The 20,532-nt window shown below is 41.9% G+C and overlaps 1 protein-coding gene across 2 annotated transcripts in view; it reads left to right on the top strand.

The window, feature by feature from the left end:
- lg9h8orf34 (linkage group 9 C8orf34 homolog) overlaps positions 1-20,532 on the top strand; it is a 72,148-nt gene that overhangs the window by 9,474 nt on the left and 42,142 nt on the right. For both annotated transcript variants that reach the window (XM_004546635.3, XM_004546634.3), the window contains 6 exons: positions 5,673-5,817; positions 6,113-6,244; positions 8,141-8,260; positions 8,500-8,528; positions 9,390-9,553; positions 13,520-13,686. In XM_004546635.3, the coding sequence (XP_004546692.1) occupies positions 5,673-5,817; positions 6,113-6,244; positions 8,141-8,260; positions 8,500-8,528; positions 9,390-9,553; positions 13,520-13,686 (757 nt within the window). The remainder of the gene's footprint in view (positions 1-5,672; positions 5,818-6,112; positions 6,245-8,140; positions 8,261-8,499; positions 8,529-9,389; positions 9,554-13,519; positions 13,687-20,532) is intronic.

Below are 20,532 nucleotides of genomic sequence, written 5' to 3'. Positions count from 1 at the left end.
TGTAAATGATGGCGGAAACAATCCACAGTGCTCATTCTGTGTCTTCCCAACTTTAGCTCTAACTAGTATTAGTTGTCCCAAATTGTATTGTGCTACACAGTATGTTATTTTGAAGAGGATAATCTACACACTGTTGACGTAGAGCTGGCTCGTGGATGAGATCCTTGAGTGATGGCGATAAAAAAGTGGCAAAATTGGGACGATACTTAAAGAACAGCAGTTCTTTGAGTGAAAATGGCGTGTTGATGCCAGAGATCAGCCAAAAATGGCCAGACTGGTTCGAGGTGATAGGAAAGCAACAGAGAAGACCATCTCTGAATGAAACAGATGGGCTACAGCAGCAGAGGTCCACACTGTGTCGAAAAACTGACACAAGAGCTCACCAAAACTTTTGAACAATAGAAGATTCTGCTGCAGCATTCAGCTGATAGAAGCTTGTCTAACCAAAATCAAAGCACGAGTCCATCCTGGCTTTTCTTACGAGTTTAGGCACATGGTGGTGTAATAGTGTGGGCAATATGGGGCAAAGTGTCCCTAATAAAGTGTTCAGTGAGCGTAGTAAATAAAATTCAGTTTTTCTGATTTTTCAAATGCTAGGTAGTCTTGTGACTGTGTGAAGTTGATGTGTAGTTAAAAAGATATACAAAAGATACCCAAGAAGTTTGCAAAGAAGAGCTTTGTGAAGAAAGTGTTTCTCATATAGAACACAAAATACATTGAATGCAGTGATAGTCATAGCAAGGCCTCTGTGCGTTTCGTTTTCTATTTTAATTACTTGATTGCTGTGCAGCAGAAAGATCGTCATGTAGGTTTTGAAAAGGTTAAGTCACGTATAAATGTTGTGAATAAATCTGTTCCTGTGGAACACAGCAAGCACCACAGATAATTACCAAAAAGATGATAAGCAAATTAGCATTTACACGCTTATTTTATTGTTATTAATCCAACAGTATCGGAAACCATACGGAAATAAATAGAGGGTGATAATAATTGCTCTCCCTAGTTGCAGAAGTGCAGAAGTGACAGAGAACAGTAAATGGCACAAATTAAACTGCAGGAGAAACAAATGCAAATGGAAAGGGGAAAGATGTGATACTGGAAGATGTTTGATTGAAAATTGCTTTGGCAAATTTTGTCAATCCAACAGCGCCCTACAGTGAAACCGGTCAAACATAATCAGCAAATACTCCGCAAGGACAAAGCAAGTGAAGGGTGCATATCAGCGAGGAAGACGAGAGCAGTTTTATCTGCTGGTGCCAGTCTGGCCAGGTGACATTGCCTCTCCTGTAGTCTCCTCTTCCACATGATCTCTTCTGCTCTTGCCTTCCTGCTTATTCAGGGTTTGGATGTCTTCCACCGGCACATCTCTTGCTCTCCCTCTGCGTGTCTTCACCTACGTTGGCTCTGAACTATAAAGACACTCACATGTCACCTTAAGTCACCTGTGATATGACTTTGCATTGACATATTTTATTAACAGAAAGAATAAGTAAATCATTGGCAGCCATTGGCCTCTTCTATAGGTGACAGGGACAGGAAGCCCTCCAGGGAGTATTGGAGGAGCTGTTTCTGCAAGTCCGGAACATGCTGAAGGTGACACTGATTTTATTCAAGCAAGCCTGAAATAAAATGTGTAAATGTGCTCTATACTGCTGAAATCCTCTTATGTCTACCCTCATACTTGCAATACAGACACACTGCGCTTCTCTCAGTAGATATGTGAATAGATATACTTCCTCTTTGGAACACAGACATCACAGAAAGCCGACTCATGCAGAGTAAGTGTTGTGTGCTGCAGGCTCAGTGTCTCCTTGCATCCATAAATCCATAGCTCAAATAGTCCACCAGGAGTCTACAATGGCTGAGGAGGAAATTCATCAGCTCACAGGTTGACAAAAAAGAACTAAAGCTTAGGCAAAGTCGCTTAAATCACAGAGCTTGTGAAGCAGCGTTGGCTCTGTCGGTATCTGGTGTTTTGTTTTTTTTACTTCAGCCTTTTTTATTCTTGTCCGTGTTCTTTGTGATTCCGTCTTTGATTTGCACAAGAGAAATCATTATCCAAGTGTCCAAGGTAACAAATGGAAATGAACCCCTTGGGACTGGCAAAATTTATTATACTGCAACCGACACTTGAACCGCGTGGATACTCTGTGTCACCAGAGTTTGAAGATTTGTCCTTACCCACCACCCTGGTAGAGTTCTCTCTTCCTGTCCTCTTTCAATGCCACCGTCAAAACTGTCTCAGCCTGCTACTCGTGCACGACCTCCAGAACTTTCTCTTTGCCCTCCTCTCTTATTTTCGACTTCTTTCCACTTTTAATTCAGGGAGTTTGTTTAAGTTGTGGGGTATCAGGCATCAGTGAGCGTATCATGACTGCTATTGTCCCCGGAGAGAGTCCTCGAGAGCTTCCAAGGACATGGGTGTCTCTTGGCTGGCTGACAGCTTGTCAATTACTGTGACCGAACGAAACTGCCTGGGGCACGCAGATATCCCGCCAAACGATGCATCTGCACAGATACGAACTGAGACTCCACTGTCTCAGTTGCTTCCGCCACCTGTTGGGCTGCTTGGAGATCACCGCTTCACAGACCGAAACTCTCGGGCACTCTTTAAATCTCTCTCACACATATAAAACCATACGTTAAGGACGATGTTCTGCTGGTGCAAGTAAGTCCAAACCAAATAGTATTAAAGTCAGCTTGCACCGAAAAATGTTGACCCAAATTTGAGTCTACATCTTATTGTGGTTCCTGTCGAAGGAAATGTGATTACCCGTCTAACAGCATGTGCTTATCAAAACAAGACTGGTGTTATTTAAAGCAGCTCATTACCATAGAACGTGAAAGTGTCAGACACGGTTACTTTGCTCCGCTGCATACGTGAGCAATGCAAATGCTTGCATATCCACCGTGCAGATTTAGTGGGATCTGCTGCTTACAGTGTGAGGTTTTGCCTTATTACAATTGTCATTGTAGATGGTAAAGGACGAAGAGGTGCTTTAGCTCATTAAACAGCCATGTGTCATGCTGGAAGCAGAACACTCTGTAGTGCGTGCAATCAATACACGTTGACACAAGAGTGCTGTACAGTACAGACGTGTGCAGAATGCACATGTAGCTGCAAGCTATGGGATCTTTTCTTTCTTTGCATCATCGCTTCCTTCTCTTGTCTGTGCATCCCTGTGAACGCACATCCCACTAAGAACCGTCTTCCCTTTACCCCTTTCCTGCAAAAAGAAATGAACACTTGGGGCACTTAACAGAGTTCTCATCATTTGCTTCCAAATTACAACCTTCAGTAATAGACCTCCTGTTGGTAAGTTAGTTAAATTACCCACAGGAACTACTAAGCAGTAATTACAACTTTTGCCTTGTGCCGCTTTTAGAGGTTTTAAACTGTTAGACTATGGTGAGGAGCGCTGCTTTGCTAAACTCTCGGTGCGCTATTCTCTCATGTGGTGCTACTCCTGCAAACAGTGGCGTGAGTTGCCTGTGTTGTTAGGCCTTTACAGAGAGACATTTCAGCATGCGCCCTGTTTATCCATTCACATGCTGTTTCCTGTCAGAGCTGCTGTAGACACTGGGGCAGAGCAGGAATGTCCCCCTGACCAATTACCTGATTAGCTTTCTGAGCACACATAGTGCAGCCAAGACTAGCCAGCTGTAATACACACACAGGCAGGCTCTCTTTATCCTGTCTCTACCTCTTAAAAAAACAACAACACGCACATATGCAAATAAACTCATATTGGCAAATGCATACCAGCCATCAAAGCGTAGGAAAATACAATTCTGCTAGGTAAGCAACTCTACAGTGTATCCTATCACAAATACTTAAACACACACATACACACAGACGCACTCATTTTATCCATACATTACTGCCAATTCACTGCAGTCCACTAATGGCTTCTCTGCTTCACTGCAGTAGTCATCCTGAAGTCAGCCTGAGCTCTGCTCTGAATGGCTTAAACTGGTCAAACAGAGTTCGTTCTCATACCGTATCGCAGCGGCACACACAAATATACTGACAGGAGCAGACATATGCTCATTTCACTGCACCCATCATATTCAAAGGGACTGCTATTCCCTATAGCTGTGATATAAGAGTTTCGCTCTGTGGTTTTCTGTAGGTGAAGAAAAATAAAACCCACTTCTGCGCTTGCATTTGTATCGTAGCTAGTGTATTAAGAAGTGTTTTGGGCAGTGTTAATATTTTTCTGTTGTTGTGTTTTTTGTCAGTGTGTGTGTACAAGGAGGGAATGTGTCGTAAACGGGTAGGACGTGATTAGTTTGAACATGATCGTTCGTTTGAAGCAGTTCCCATCATGCGTTTGAAGGATTTGAAATTAGCATGCAGAGTGAGATATGGCCTCCACCCTCAGCACCTGTTACTGTGACTCCCACCAGTGTGTTTTTCTCTCTTTTTTTTCTGAGGTACACTTCTTCATTTTCTGCTGCTTTTTTCTCAAAATGTCCTTATTCAAAAATGTGAGTTTATCCTTATGCTTACATGTAATATCTGGGCGCTCTTTCTACATGAACAACCATCCGCGGAAGTCTTGTGCACGCCACTTTTGTCCGTGTGGTTTCCATTTTTAACTTAAGCTGTGAGTAAATAATTGTTTCGGTGTCAAACTGATTGGAAGAGCCTGCAGTGCACCAAGTCAGGAGCACAACTAGGAGTTGTGCACTTTTTGTGACATTCACAGGGTTGTGCACCTTATATTTGTCAGACTGCCAATGCCAAGTTCCTCTCTAAGTGTCAAAACTATCTAGGCATGGGTGATATATTGAATTTTATAACTGGCTGCCATCATCATATCCGTGGAGCTTTGTGCAGCACTGAGTCAGGTCTCCGTGGCGCTATATTCGCTAGTCATACTTTAAAAATTTATATTAGTCTGTGTACCATTGTCAAATGCAGCTCAAAAAGAAAGGAAGGGGCCACCTTCTCATACTTATCAGAGATTACAAATATATACTGAGTTATTGGCAGACTAATAAGTCAGTAAAATGAAATCTAACCCTCAAAATACCTTGAAAAGTCCCATATGTCACTGTGGGCCTGCTGAAAGTGTATTATACACAATACTAACACAACGATTGCTCAACACCTTCTCAACTGTGCAAATGCACGTGGTCAGAATAACACTTTCAGGCTGCAAACTTTGGAAAATCACCAGATGTGATGCTGGAGAAAAACTTGCGCCTTCATTTTGCTTTCTCTGGTATTCTAGAGCATTTTTTAAAAATTGCCCTTCATATTTCAAATGTTACTCAGCGAAAAGGCTGCTGAAGAACACCCTCGATTCCTGCAGTGTTTATTTACTTGTATACTTATTTGCCTCATCTGATTTTTAACAAGCTTGCAGACATGTTTTACTAATAGACACGGAAGGGAACTGCTCCATGTCTGTAAGGAAAAACTAGTACCATCTTTTATTATTTAAAGACTGTGATACCGGGCTTGGTATAAATCTCCACTTGCTGGACGCGCACACTTGCTTTGAGTGATTTCAACTCCAAAAAACTCCTGGGATGCTTCTAGGGATTGATTGTGTTTCTCAGCATCAGCATGGCCGATACTCCGCTTGCTCGGACCTTCTCTCTCACTCTTGTTGCAGTGCCACTTTTGCTCTAATGGCTCTCTGCTTTGCCCTCTTCTCTAGGAGTTGATGACCAAATTGATAACTGAGACTCCAGACCATCCAATCCCTTTTCTCATTGATCACCTGCAGACCAAGCAAGACAGCCCTGGCAAGCTACACAGAGCTTTCTCAGGTTCTGCTGCACTTTGGGCACAGAGCTCCCCAGGTTGGTGCACACACACATGCAAACACATTATACATATGCTGCATGTCCCCTGCCTTTCTCTCGGACCTGGACGAACAAAACTCCCTGTCTACCCCGCAAAAAAAAAAAAAAAGAGTTTAATATATTTGCCCTTGATTCATTTTAGCAAAAATGTCTCCTGTGCTTTGCTGTCATTTATGGTTGCGGTAGACACACACAAGAAGAACAAAGTATTTGCCTTTGCACATAGTACCCCCAGTTCATGATAAATAGTCCTATGATATGCTGAACATAAATTCAGACTCTTTCCTGACAGAAAACAAAAACACTCGGAGGGATTACATCAACTATGAAAAGCCGTGGCAAATTCACCCAAAGAAGCCAAAAAAATCAAAGAGCGACCTTGCTGTTTCAAGTATCTCTCCGCCTTCACCAGAATCCAAATCCCGTAAGTTTAATTTTTATTTAATCTTTACTTCTTAAATTTTTTCCTGGTTGTGTTACTTACACATGCACACCCGGACACACATAATCCATTTTTAAATGTGAAGCAGCACTGTTTTGATACCTGTTGATATCGGTTGTTTCCCAATTACACGCTCCATTGACTTTAATCTCCATTTTAAATTTGCTATAATTATGTCTAATTAAAGTTAGTCACACTGTATAGTCCAGTGTCCTCCTTCCAGCCTTTCAGAGCCCTGCAGATGAGTTCATTATTAAGGACCACCTATTATAGCCTACACTTACAGCCGTGCACTTCTACGCACTCTAAAGAGGGATTCTTCACAGACTTCTTGGGTTCATGCAGAATATATGAAAATGATTTTCCTGGGTTAATTTTAGCTGTGGTGTTAGAATGAAGTATGGCAATTGAGGCAATAAGAATAGGTCAAATGGGTATCAAGCGGCGCCACAGACTTCTTCAATAATGTAACGCTGTGCTCTGTCATTGCCAGACCGAGTCTATTTTAGACTATGTTAGGAGCATTGCTCACAGTCAAGAGGATGAGGGTGTCTCGTGAAGTCCATAAAAGAGGACGAGTGAATGGGAGAACTGTGCATCAGCATCGAGGTTTGGTGTGTTAGCAGCATTCCTGTTGCCCCCTTCAGAGGAAGAAGCTTTCAAAGCTAGATTTAACGTCAAATCACATTAAAAATACATGCATAGGTGTTTTGGCATGCACAGCTTATGAAAAATTGAAATCAAAAGAACTGTCTCTCATCATTATTGCACAGTTTGTATGCAGGAAGCCGGCACAACAGCTGTCAAAAACATACTAAAGGTCCACTCACACGCTGATCAAAATGAATCCCTCTTCCTTTTCTGTGCACTGTTTGGCAAAGGGTTTGGCCTCACTTGTGCCTGACTGATAGTTTAATGGGCAGATCCAAAGAGAATTGAATTCTTAACCCCTAATCTAAGCTATTAAGATGCAGCGTAGCCCTTTGCTCTGGCAGCACCATCACACAGAGCCACGCATAGGAGAGAATGACACTCGTTGCCGGAAGTAATGATTCCCCCCCCCCCCCCCCCCCCTCATGTCTGTATTTGGCAGACGAATTTGCTGTGTGTTTACAGTTGTTAGAATGCCAAGCAGCTTAGTCAGAGCGAACAAGTGTAGGGGAAGGCAGATTGTAGCTGCAGCGCTGACAAATATTCGCCCTCGAGTTTATTTGTGGGGAAACAGACCACTCACTTTCTGCACCTGTCAGGACATATTAGTTTCATTCAAACATGCATCAAGTTTAATCCAAATTCCTCTCTATAGTTTTCAGTGTGTTTTCAGAGACTGAAGGCTGGTAGATAACCGGCACATTTTTGGCACGTCTTCACTGTTACTTGATGTTGATTTTCCGTCCAGCTGTGTTTGAGCATAAGAACGTTTGATATGGATGAACGAGTAATCCGTCCTCTAAAAAACAATATTGCTCCTTGCATGTCTGAGTGAGACCGCCAAAAGCTTTGGAGCGCTGCTAGGGGACGCGAGCAGGACATCAGTAACATATGTGGGTCATTTCCTGCTCCTGTTTGAGTTATTTTGTTAATCAAAGAGACTGACAGACACTGTCCCCTGGCCTCAGTCCAGTCAGCTCTCTGCCTCTGGAAGCCACTCTGTGACTTTTCTGCCAAAGTTTCCATTTCACTTCATCCTGCAGTAATTCACAAAGTCGTGTTTGGGCAAATAGAAAGTCAAGCAGGGGTGTTTGCAGATTGTAGTATGGTTATTTGGACATTTCATAGGGTCAGTTCTCATCCATTTCATAATACTCACACAAAGTGGATCTGCAATGCTTTCGGATGCGCTGACGTAAATTGCATGTTTGCTTCTGTGATGTCCAGTGCCTCGGTCAATCGAGTACCCGCCCTGGGACTGGAGGGAGAGCAGGGACTTTGATGAGCTCAACCACATTTTGCAGGAGAGCAAGAAGCTCGGCAAGGCCCTGGAGAGCCTGTCGCGCAGTGAGTGGCTGCAACTCAGCAGAATGCATGCTTACATCATACTCAGCAGCGTTTAATACATCTTAACATATAGAACTAAAGTCTAGACCTTTCTGTAAATGTCACTGTTAATCCCGAGAAGGAACCGGATAGAGCAGCTTATCTTACAGGCTCACCACTAAGCTTAGAAGCAGCCTAAGCTGGGATGTAAAACCGTATTAGATGCTTCTGTGCTTTAAACCATTTTCTTCTTTCCTCAGGCATCGCCATCTCTGATGAGCTTGACCAGGTAGATATTAACTAGCCGGGAAAATAAAACACTCCTATATTGACACTAGTTTGGTCTTCCTCTCATCACCCCTGCTGAATTACTCATGCTACATCAAATAAAAGAGCCAGATTTCTTAACTTTCACTTGCTCAACAGAGCAGCACAGACATCATCTTTTTCTGATGATGAACTGCTATCTCAAGGGATTGATATTCGAGAGTGATACTTCAGTAAAGCATGTCCTCCATCTCCATCTCCCTTGCCCCTTCGTTGTGGATCTTACTCGCAAAGCTTTGTCTGCGCTCTGCCTTTGTCCTCGCCTGGCCCAAATTCCCTCCCGGCACAATAGTGCAGCGGCTGCTCAGGTTGGAGATGCACAGATCGATTTTGAAAATGTTGGCTCTGAGAAATACAGCATATGTTTTGACAGGGAATTTACTTTTTGCTCAGCGCACCATGTCCAACATCCTTGGCTTATAGTCCAGAGATTTTCCCTCTTTTCTGTGGAACAGAACAGGGAATGAATACTAAATACCTGCTGAGATCGTGCAGAGACAATAGAATTCCTTCTGGATTTTGTGAAAGATGAGGATAAGTATTTTTGCTTTTTGCACACTGAATCGTGCAAATGTGTACAGAGGCTGCTTGGGAGGCAGATATCAGACAACACTCTACTCTTTTTCTGAACTTTATTATTTAAAAAAAACTCCATTATTATTATAATTGAGGGTTTCTTTTTGAATTAAAAGTACACAGTGTTAAGATAGAGATTCATAGCAGTTCTCTGACTCCTCTCACCTCTACCTCTGCTTCTTTTCATTTTAATCTTTCCCTTTCTGTCTGCTACTTCCTGCTGTTTTAATATGCATTTCTGTTTTAGAACTTGGTGGGATATAACGCAGTTCTGCGCCCTCGGGTGGTGGGGGAGTGGGTTGGTCGGGACGAAGATGACGCAGACCCGCTGGCTGCGGAAATGCTGCACCCTCCCGTCCCTCGGTCTAAAACTGAAGTATGTTGGAGTGGAGACAGCAGCCCTGCTGGGAGGTTAGTGATTGGGAATATAGTATATTTGTGACGTCATCTATATGAGTGTATGTGTGCGTCTGAGTCACTTAATGCAAAAAGTTTAAAACTTCAGAAACTTCACAAAGCTCTTGTTGGCTCTTTAAATAGGAGGAGGTAGACTTCTAACTCTGGCTGCCTGAGGAATGCCCATCTGAATGGGTTTGATAATCCCATTTCAAAGGCGCGATCAAACATGCTTGCCATGATACTGCTTCAACCCAATTTCAAATTAAAGCTAACCTCATTTCTGTGTCCTCAAGGCCAAGAAATTTTCTGCTTGTTATTTTAAAAATGGCCCGTTTATGACAGTATAACTGTGTCGTGCGTTGCATTATCAAATCATTTGTCATCTTTAAAAAAACCCTTTAAGTTCCAAGTCAAGTGGACTTGGTTGTTAGATGAGGCTATTGCCCTGTGTGTGTGTGTGTGTGTGTGTGTGTGTGTGTGTGTGTGTGTGTGTGTGTGTGTGTGTGTGTGTCCACTCATGCGTATGTTTTTCTATCTGGTGGGGACTTTTACCTAACTGCTCACTCATCCATAAGGACTTTTGTCACTAAGGGGACACAAATTATGGTCCCAACAGAACCGGATATATGTGTTTGTGTAAATGAGATGTTATGTATTTTCCTATGAGGAGTGTGACAAACTTGTGGTGCTGTGTGAAAGCCACGGAGAGATGTGTCACTGTGGGGACAAATATTCTGCTTCTGGGAATGCATTATGCCAACAAGTTACCCCCCACATGGATAAGACAAGGGCTGCGCATGTGTGTTAGTGCGCACACACAAGTGCATGCATGTGCTTCTGATATGACAAATTAAAGGAGGAATGGATATAAAACCATAAATCATGTTCAGGCCTGAGCTGACATACACACAGTGTTAATCTCATTAGGTTACTGTATGGGTGGATTATAGGGAGAAATCACTTAGTTTAAACCCTGAGCTGGGAGATAGGGATGTGTGTGTGGGCTCACTGATGAGCTCTGCTCTGTGTGCGTGCGTGTAAGTGAGATGTTTTGTATTTACCTATTAAGACTGTGAGAAACGCGAGCCGCTGTTTGTTTGGGATGGTGTCGTGTCCCAATATAATCACAGCCTCTTCTCTCATTAACTACAGGAGTACCTGGCTCATCACATAGATCATTTATATCAACTCTTAATTGCATTTACTGGGAACTTGCTCCCTTATCACATTCTGTTTGGGGATCCACATCACTTTCAATTACTCCAAGCAGTTTTCTGACCCAGCCTAGTGTCATGTTTCTATTAAAAGTCATAATACTAAATGACATAAAATTTCGTGGCTAGAGATTTTTAAATCCACTGGTTAGGTTTATAATTAGAGAAGCTAAAAATGACCACTGATGTAATGGAAAGCTGGCAAAGACTAGCAGTGCCCTCGCTTAAAATCCCATGTGAACTTTAATGGGGCGTCCCTTCATGGTGCTCATAGGCGTTCAGTTTCTTCTTCTTTTGGCTGCTTCCTTTAGAAGTCAGCGGTTCATATGACTTCATCTCCCCCACCCTGCTCTTCTGTCACACCAACCCTCTGCATGTCCCCCATCACGACATCCATGAACCTCCTCTGTGGTCTTCTTTTTCCATGCTCACCGCTCTCTAACCTCTCCAACGTTGTCTGCTCAACCTCCCAAAGAGCTGTCCTTCTGATATACTCATTTGTACTCCTGTCCATCCGAGACACTCCCAATGAAAATTTTAACATTTTCAACTAAGCTCTGCCAAAAAAATAAATTAAAACTTCTATCGGCAATCTGAAAGCACATATATTTTTATTTCTTCCTCATGCATTTGACCTTTTTCGTCTATGCAGTCCATCTTCCTCCTCTGACTTTTGCAAGTTTACTTGCTTTCACTTACAAACTTTTGCTTCTGTCCCTCATTCCAGCCCACCTGTCATTTATGACCATAAGAGATAGTGACAGGTTGTGTCCATTCTCTGTATGATGGGCTGCAGTTTCCAGAGGGATAAGTGCAAAGTGCACTTGGGAAATCAAGAACGAACTGTGGCCAAAGTTTATTCAAGGAGTTCCGGTGGAGCGAGGCTTCCACATTTAACGTATAGCAGGAACACAAGTTTTTTTCTGTTAACAAAAATATAAAGACATTCGCTTCTATGGGTTCTGATTACTTATTGGTCACTCAGACAGGAAGAGAGAGTGCCGTAAAGCTGCATTTTTTTGTCATATTTATTGTGTTTAATGTTTTGGCTCCTGTGGTGAAAAAGAATTGCTGACTCTGGGACAGCTACAGGGAGGCACAGTGGGCCTGAGATTTTCATATTAGATGTGGGCCCATTATACAACACACAAAAGTAATAACACTGTCTCCACACAAGCTAGCCGAGCAGCCTCTCTCTTTTTTTGTTTACTTCTATTTTTCACAATTATTACTTTCCTGCTTTGTTTGCTGTTCTCATCTTAGATTCTCGCCGCAATGTTGGAAAGTTTAGCCTCAGGTTAAACCTGACTGTTTGCAATCACAGCGAAATGGTCCAACTTTTTTTTGTTTTTTTCTTCATCCAAAGACAAAAGCTGTAAAAAACACCCCATACCAACCACACTACTCGTATTAGCAGATACTATTAGCATAAATACCACACGGAGGGTATGAAGAAATATCCTTTGACCCTTTCACATTAGCTGTAAATAGAAGTCATTAAACTGAGATTAGCATCAAATTAATTCTCTTCCACCCCTATAATCCACGCCCTCGGCCACTGGGATATGAAAATTAATTTCGCCAATATAGAGGTAAGAGGAAGCCAGCCTTCAGTGTGGTATGTGTATCTCTTAACTGTAAAGGAAAATGAAGACGGTGTTGTGTGTGGGAACAGAAATATGAAGAAAAGCATTCTTTTTTTTTCATATAGTTATTATTTTAATTGAATACAGTCTCAGAACTGTGATCCTCTTTCCACAAATGTTGACGTATTTATTTATGTTGACGGCTTTATTGTGATTTCCATGGATAAATCCGTGGCAATCAGCGCGTAATGTTTATAAATTACCATGTGGGAAATGTTAGCGTACGCCTTTATGATAAAACAAATAGTGGAGGCTGAAGACAATGTTGAAATGTAAACAGAAGCCAGACGTGCTGGAACAAAGCAGTAATACTATTGGCTATTATATAAGAAGAAATAATATTAGAAATATAGTATTCAGATTTTATAAATATTTAACGATCCTTTAAAAAAAGATATATCTTTTCCATTCTTGAATATTTAAAAGATTCAAGCAGTAAGTAACTCGTTTGGATTTGATCATTGGCTCCCCCGTTGGGTAAAAACTGCAGGGGGTGCTTTCAACACCTACATGCTTATAAATCCTGAGCTTAGATTCCCTTTTCAACCTGACATCCTCTAAACGCCTAATGGTTTGTGGGTAGTGTTTAACTGTTGCTCACCTCAGAGCAATTATCTTGTCTTATCTACTTCCTGCTACCCAGGTACAGCAAGGTGCACTACACCTACATGACACTTCATATAACTGTACTCTGTTTTGTCTGTGCCAGCCATGGAATGAATACCAAGTGCAATGATTGGTGAAACACCTTTTTAAGTATAGTCATGCATGTGCATAGCACTGGGGCAGATGCATTATTTTGTTTTTGCTAGGAAGCTCGAGTCTGCTTAGATACAACTCTAACAGATTAGGATGAGAGTATGTAATTACTGTCGGAACACTGTTATTATAAAACCCGTTATTTTTCTCCATGTGTTTCCCAGAAACTCAAAGCATATTATTGCAGAAGATAATAGCTTCAGATTCATGACCTATTCAACTTTAAAATGCTTTACAGAAGTGAGCAACAATGTAATTACTTGCTAATAAGTATTTAATTGTGATTCAGTTTGTATGAGGGTTGAAAAATATTACTTTATGCTATTTTTCTTGCTAAGACTTTTTTATTTCACCTTTAGCCTGAAGATGGAAGCGAAGAGCAAAGGGCTAAAGGAGCAGCAGCATCATCATAAGAAGCTTCTGGCTGCCATGCTGTCCCAGGACTCCTTTGATTCAGTCCACAGCCCCACCCCCTCTGTTGTGGAAGAGGAGATCGAGGACGAGGATGATGCCATGGAGCTTCTGGGTAATCTCACAGCCCGATACGACTTACATACAAAGTCACAAGTTACAAATCTGTGAAAAATTTGTTGTGTAATAGAGCAGAGTGAACGGTTTTCCGAGGCAGATGCAGTCCATTAGTTTTTCCAGTGTAAAACTACCATTGATCCTACTGCTGATTATGAGTCTGCATGTATGAGTGTTTTTATGTGATGCATTTGGCAAACCTCTGAACTGCGATTTCAGATAACACTAAAATGAAGTCTGCAGATGGAACTACACATTTTTCACTATATATTTTTTTAGGCTATGTGGAATAAAAAAATATGCATATTGTGTATTTTTGCACAACTGGAAGAAACACCTCGTAGCACAACTAAAAAAATACTTTACTTTGAAGGCTTATGGCATGTTCAGTTGATGTTGTGCCTCCTGCTTTTTTTTAGGTGGGAAAAAAGGGAAATTGGTTCTTTTACAGCACTACTATTACTGCAGCTGCTTTCTTTGGCCACCTGCATACAGTCAAATTCACTGTGTTCTGACACATTTTCTATGAGTTGTGGGGAAAAAATGTTGCTAAAAGTGGGAAAGTGGTTAATGGCAAACATGGATGGATTATCATGGCCATGAGCCCTGTACACAAATTTCCCACAAGCCACCTACCTACTCATGCAAAGAGCATGCACTACATCTGCCCTTCCTAAGCACACACAGTTTGGATGCACAATATCAAGGCGTGTGTGTTACTTGGAATTTGTGTTTGGTGAATTAAAAATAATAAATGCCTGAACATCCATAATGTGAATGACCCGTTCCACCACATCCCAAAAGTGCTCCATTGGACTGAGATCTGGTGACTGTGGAGGCCTTTTGAGTACACTGAATTCAATGAGAATCTAAGTTGAGCCATTAAAAAAAGAGTTGGACATGGTCTGTAACAATACTCAGGTGGGCTTTGGCATTTAAGCGATGCTCAGCTGGTACTAAGGAGCCCAAATTGTGCCAAGAAAATATCCTCCATATCATTAAACCACAAGCAGCAGCCTGAAGTTCATCTAAGGCAGGATAGATCCATGCTTTCATCATCCTTTACAGCAGATTCTGACCCTACCATCTAAATGTTGCAGCAGAAATTGACTCTCATCAACCAGGGAATGGTTTTCTAATCTTCTATTTCCAGTTTAGCGAGTTTGTGTGGACTGTAACCTCATTTTGACCGAAGTGGCACCTAGTGTGGTCTCGGCTTTGTTGTAGCCTGTCTGGTTCATGGTTTCATGTGTTGTGCGTTCAGAGATGCTCTTTCACATGCCTTGGTTGTAAACCAAGTTATGGTTATTTGAGTTACTCTTGCCTTCCAGTCAGCTCAAAGCAGTCTTGCTATTCCCCTCTTACATCGTGCATCAACAAGACCCAGAGAACTGCTGTTCACTGGATAATTTCTCTTTTCTCTTATGGTTGCAGAGATTCTGTTGCCCTAAAGTTAACTAAAGATGTAAAAATGTACATTTTCTTCAACATGTAACAGGGTTGACTTGAACTGATGGAAAGCATTGTATATACGCACACCTGCAGAGGCATGCGTTGTGTATGCAGTGGAATTTGGTTTGATTTGCACTAAAGAGCACTTTAGTAGCTGTTAAAGGAATCTGCTCTTCCTGTTTGCACTGGAATGCCAGATGTTTTCAGCTAGCGAGTCTTGTTGTTCTCTCTGACAAGCGTAGAATCGCAAAGTGGCTCATATGATTTACTTCGCCTGTGTCAGGAGTGCATGTGTGTGTTTACGTTCCTCCACGCCAGTTCTGCCACCATGACTTGAGATGGATGAGTGTCAGTGGAAAGAACACCTGATGTAAAGTTTAATTCAATGGAGGCTCTGAGAGCTTGTCATTCTGTACGTGCAGATGCAGGATGTAATGCCTCTTTCTAAACTGAATGTGTTGTCTGAATATTTTTTGTGGTGAAGCATTCCCTCTGCTACCGTCTGTCACTTGTTCCTCGCAGTTTGTCTGTGTGTTGTAGTAATGTTTATCTGCGTGGTGATTCTCTTGAGTAAAGTACCTTATGGTCACACTTGTAGATTTAAAGCATCACATACAGTGGGGCAAAAAAGTATTTAGTCAGCCACCGATTGTGCAACTTCCCCCACTTAAAATGATGACAGAGGTCAGTAATTTGCACCAGAGGTACACTTCAACTGTGAGAGACAAAATGTGAAAAAAAAATCCATGAATCCACATGGTAGGATTTGTAAAGAATTTATTCGTAAATTAGGGTGGAAAATAAGTATTTGGTCACCTCAAACAAGGAAAATCTCTGGCTCTCACAGACCTGTAACGTCTTCTGTAAGAAGCTTTTCTGTCCCCCACTCGTTACCTGTATGAATGGCACCTGTTTGAACTCATCATCTGTATAAAAGACACCTGTCCACAGCCTCAAACAGTCAGACTCCAAACTCCGCCATGGCCAAGACCAAAGAGCTTTCGAAGGACACCAGGAAAAGTATTGTAGACCTGCACCAGACTGGGAAGAGTGAACAATAAGCAAGCAGCTTGGTGTGAAAAAATCAACTGTGGGAGCAATCATCAGAAAATGGAAGACATATAAGACCACTGATAATCTCCCTCGATCTGGGGCTCCACGCAAGATCTCATCCCGTGGGGTCAAAATGATCATGAGAACGGTGAGCAAAGATCCCAGAACCACACGGGGGGACCTGGTGAATGACCTGCAGAGAGCTGGGACCAAAGTAACAAAGGTCACCATCAGTAACACACTACAACAGCAGGGAATCAAATCCCGCAGTGCCAGACGTGTTCCGCTGCTGAAGCCAGTGCATGTCCAGGCCCGTCTGAAGTTTGCCAGAGAGCACATGGATGATACAGCAGAGGATTGGGAGAATGTCATGTGGTCAGATGAAACCAAAGTAGAACTTTTTGGTATAAACTCAACTCGTCGTGTTTGGAGGAAGAAGAATACTGAGTTGCATCCCAAGAACACCATACCTACTGTGAAGCATGGGGGTGGAAACATCATGCTATGGGGCTGTTTTTCTGCCAAGGGGACAGGACGACTGATCCGTGTTAAGGACAGAATGAATGGGGCCATGTATCGTGAGATTTTGAGCCAAAACCTCCTTCCATCAGTGAGAACTTTGAAGATGAAACGAGGCTGGGTCTTCCAACATGACAATGATCCAAAACACACCGCCCGGGCAACAAAGGAGTGGCTCCGTAAGAAGCATTTGAAAGTCCTGGAGTGGCCTAGCCAGTCTCCAGACCTCAACCCCATAGAAAATCTGTGGCGGGAGTTGAAAGTCCGTGTTGCTCGGCGACAGCCCCAAAACATCACTGCTCTCGAGAAGATCTGCATGGAGGAATGGGCCAAAATACCAGCTACTGTGTGTGCAAACCTGGTAAAGACCTATAGTAAACGTTTGACCTCTGTTATTGCCAACAAAGGTTATGTTACAAAGTATTGAGTTGTATTTTTGTTATTGACCAAATACTTATTTTCCACCCTGATTTACGAATAAATTCTTTACAAATCCTACCATGTGGATTCATGGATTTTTTTTTCACATTCTGTCTCTCACAGTTGAAGTGTACCTCTGGTGCAAATTACTGACCTCTGTCATCATTTTAGGTGGGGGAAGTTGCACAATCGGTGGCTGACTAAATACTTTTTTGCCCCACTGTACACCGTTTATGTCATTCAAATCTGAATCGCGACAGTTCTGTGTTACAGCTAATACTACAAAAAATTTTCATAGCTAACAAATGATTGTCAAGCAGTACTTCTTTGAGGAACGGCAACCTGCAGTGCAGTCTTTTTATTTCCTTGTGACAAACATGGTTTCTAGTAATAGTGCTTCAGTCTCTCTTCGGTCTCCTTAGAGCTGTTGCTCTGTGGTGACACACACATCTACGCAAGTCTGTGCTCTCCACGCTCCTGTCACAGCAGTGAGACACTTCTGCTTGTTAGCAGGATCCGTTCACCAGGGTCATTCAGAGGGTCTCATTTCTTTTTCACTGCGTGTCAGCGATTCCCGCGCGGTTACACAAACTGAAGCTGCGACATTTTAGGTGTTCGGTTTCAAAGCTGGGCATTTTATCAAATTAATTGCTCTTTTAATGTAATGTTTCGTCACGGCAACCGTGACGCTGTCGCCTCACTGCAGGAGGGTCCTGGGCTTGAATTGGCTTTTGTGAGTCTGCTAATATATAAAAGAAATCTTTAGAAAATATTATTTAAACACAAAGTTTTTCTTTTCTTTTGTGTTGCAAAAAATTTCCAATCAGCTGAACAACGTTGTCAGTATAGTTTTAATACCGTTTGCTTTTAATGATTATTAGATATTTAGAATCAAAATACTTGTCATATATGGTATCTTTCCTTCACTCAAAAACACTTTCTTTGCCCTCATAACATGACATGACATAATATTTGTTTTAATAAAATGCAACAGAAAAATAAAAATATTTGTCTGGTCCAGTAATTAATCAAGAAAAATATGCTTGATATAAACTGAACGATACCAACCAAGTAAATTTCTCATAGATATTACAGTATAATTATGTAACAAAATTAGATGGAAACTGTATATGTTTTAGGCATACTTGTTCCTTTTGTGTCTTTCTGAGTGTTTTCAGGCAATAGCTCCTATATTAAATGAGGCAGGACTCTGCATGCTCAGGTAGAAGCTTCAAAGGTGCGTAACAAAAGCACAAAATTAAGCTGCTTAATTTTGAATTAAGCACCTTAATTTTGTGCCCAAATGTGACGGACTGGTTCTGATATAACACTTTTTTGCCCTATTTGAGCATTCAAGGTAATTTCTGCCACAGTGGTCATTTACCCATTCACATATATATGTTTTCTTTATTCTATGCGTACGTGTTTTTAACCTAACATCCACAAATTTACAGTCTAATACAGGGGTGGCCAACTCCAGGCCTCGAGAGCAGGTGTCCTGCAGGTTTTAGATAACACCCTGGCTCAACAGACCTGAATCAAATGATTAGTTCATTACCAGCCTCTGGAGAACTTCAAGAAATGTTGAGGAGGTAATTCAGCCATTTAAATCAGCTCTGATGGATCAAGGACACATCTAAAACGTACAGGACACCGGCTCTCGAGGCCTGGAGTTGGCCACCCCTGGTCTAATAGATACATTAGGGGCAACTCAGGGTTCAGTATCTTGCTTAATCATACTCTACAGGAGTTTGGAATCAGACCACCGACCTCCCGAGTTGCAGACAACCCATTCTTCCTCGTGAGCTACATCTGGAGCACAGTGGAAAGTGAAAAGAAAATCTGAAAGAAAAACGCCCTCACATGGTAGCTGATCCTTCGTCTGGTGTATGACAGTCTTGTGCTAGAGAAAATGGGTCTTCTTGCAAAGTAATTATGAATGCAGTTTGGTTTGGGAACACCATTTTTAGAAGGCAGGGTTCAACAGACATGACCCAGGAGAGTAGTAATAAATATAACCAGAAAGCAGGATGCTGATGGTCTGTGATGACCCCTCACAGGCTCTGTGGCTTGACACTTTGGTCTATGGCAGTAATTCAAAGAAACGAATGCATTTCTGATCCTCTGTCGAGGCCTGGTCACGTAGCTCTCCAGAGACCGCCGCCTCTGAGTTGACTGCCTCACTACTGTAAAGTTGATTAAAGGTGATGCTAACACGTATCATGTGGTGCCTTGGTGGACTTTGTGAAACGAAGGACCCTCGTGAGGATTTTTTGGGCCTCAACTAGAAAGAAGGTCTTGGCAAAAACTCTGTAGCTATGACCAAACGCATGCCAGGATGACTGATGATCCTTGGCAGGGCTGGTGAGCTTGTGATAGTATATTGATCCCTAAAGGAGATATTCATCTTTTTTCCCTGCTGCTGTCCACAAGGGTAAAACATGTGGTCATCTGTTCAGAGCTGCTCCACAAGCCGATAGGGATTTGGAAACATGTTCAAGGACTTCACAGCTGAGAGGTGCTTGCTGTCAGATAAGTTGAATCGCTGGAATTAAGTGCTCTCTCAAATTTGATGACACAGCAAAAGCTGCTGTAACTTAACCTTGTACAGTAATGGGTTATTACATAAAATACCTTTGTTTTTGTTCATTTTTATAAACATGCAACATTATCTTCTCATTTCTCTTGATTCTGCTTCACCAAACAATAAGCTGTTGACTGGTGCGCAGTGTTAAAGGCCTCTCACATGCAGCAATGCAACTGCTTCAGGAATAGAAATTGTTGGGTGCTATGTGTTTAAGCATTAGGTCAGTCTGACCTCTAGTGGCTAAATGCTTGAATTACAGTTGCTGTGTCTAAAGTTTATTAAGAGCATTGTCCCAGATGAGTGCATTGATGAGTGCAAATGATCTGAATTTAGGTAACCTGACAGAAAATTGTCTATAGACTTTAATAACTTTTTAAACCTTTTTTGCACATTACCTTTATTTACCATGTGACGCTAATACATCCTATGTTAGGTCCACATGCACATCGGAGCCTCACCATGTTGTCAGGCAGATCGGCCATTGTTATCTCGCCTGGTAACTTGCAGTTTCTGCATACAAATGAAAGCAAATGTATAGATGAGAAATAAACACTTGTGATGTTGCTGGGAGCGATCGTGTTTAGTGTGTGCCAAAGTTTCTGGGGAATGAAGAGAGGGAGGTTCGGGGAACAATGTAAATGTAAAACATACTGCAGATTTTCCACTGGGAGGCAGGAAAGGAGCACTGCTTTGTCCTACTGTGGAACAAGTACAACTTCTGCAAGAGTGTGATAAAAATGGACTTAGAGGTTACAACAGTTAGTTGCAGTTGCAACTTCTCTGCATTTTTATAGTAGGAAAGAGGTTTTTGCA

Source organism: Maylandia zebra, linkage group LG9 (genome assembly GCF_041146795.1).
Source record: "Maylandia zebra isolate NMK-2024a linkage group LG9, Mzebra_GT3a, whole genome shotgun sequence".
In the NCBI taxonomy this organism is placed as follows: domain Eukaryota; kingdom Metazoa; phylum Chordata; class Actinopteri; order Cichliformes; family Cichlidae; genus Maylandia; species Maylandia zebra.
Note: the sequence above shows the minus strand (reverse complement) of the source record. Positions and strands in the feature narration are given on the sequence as shown.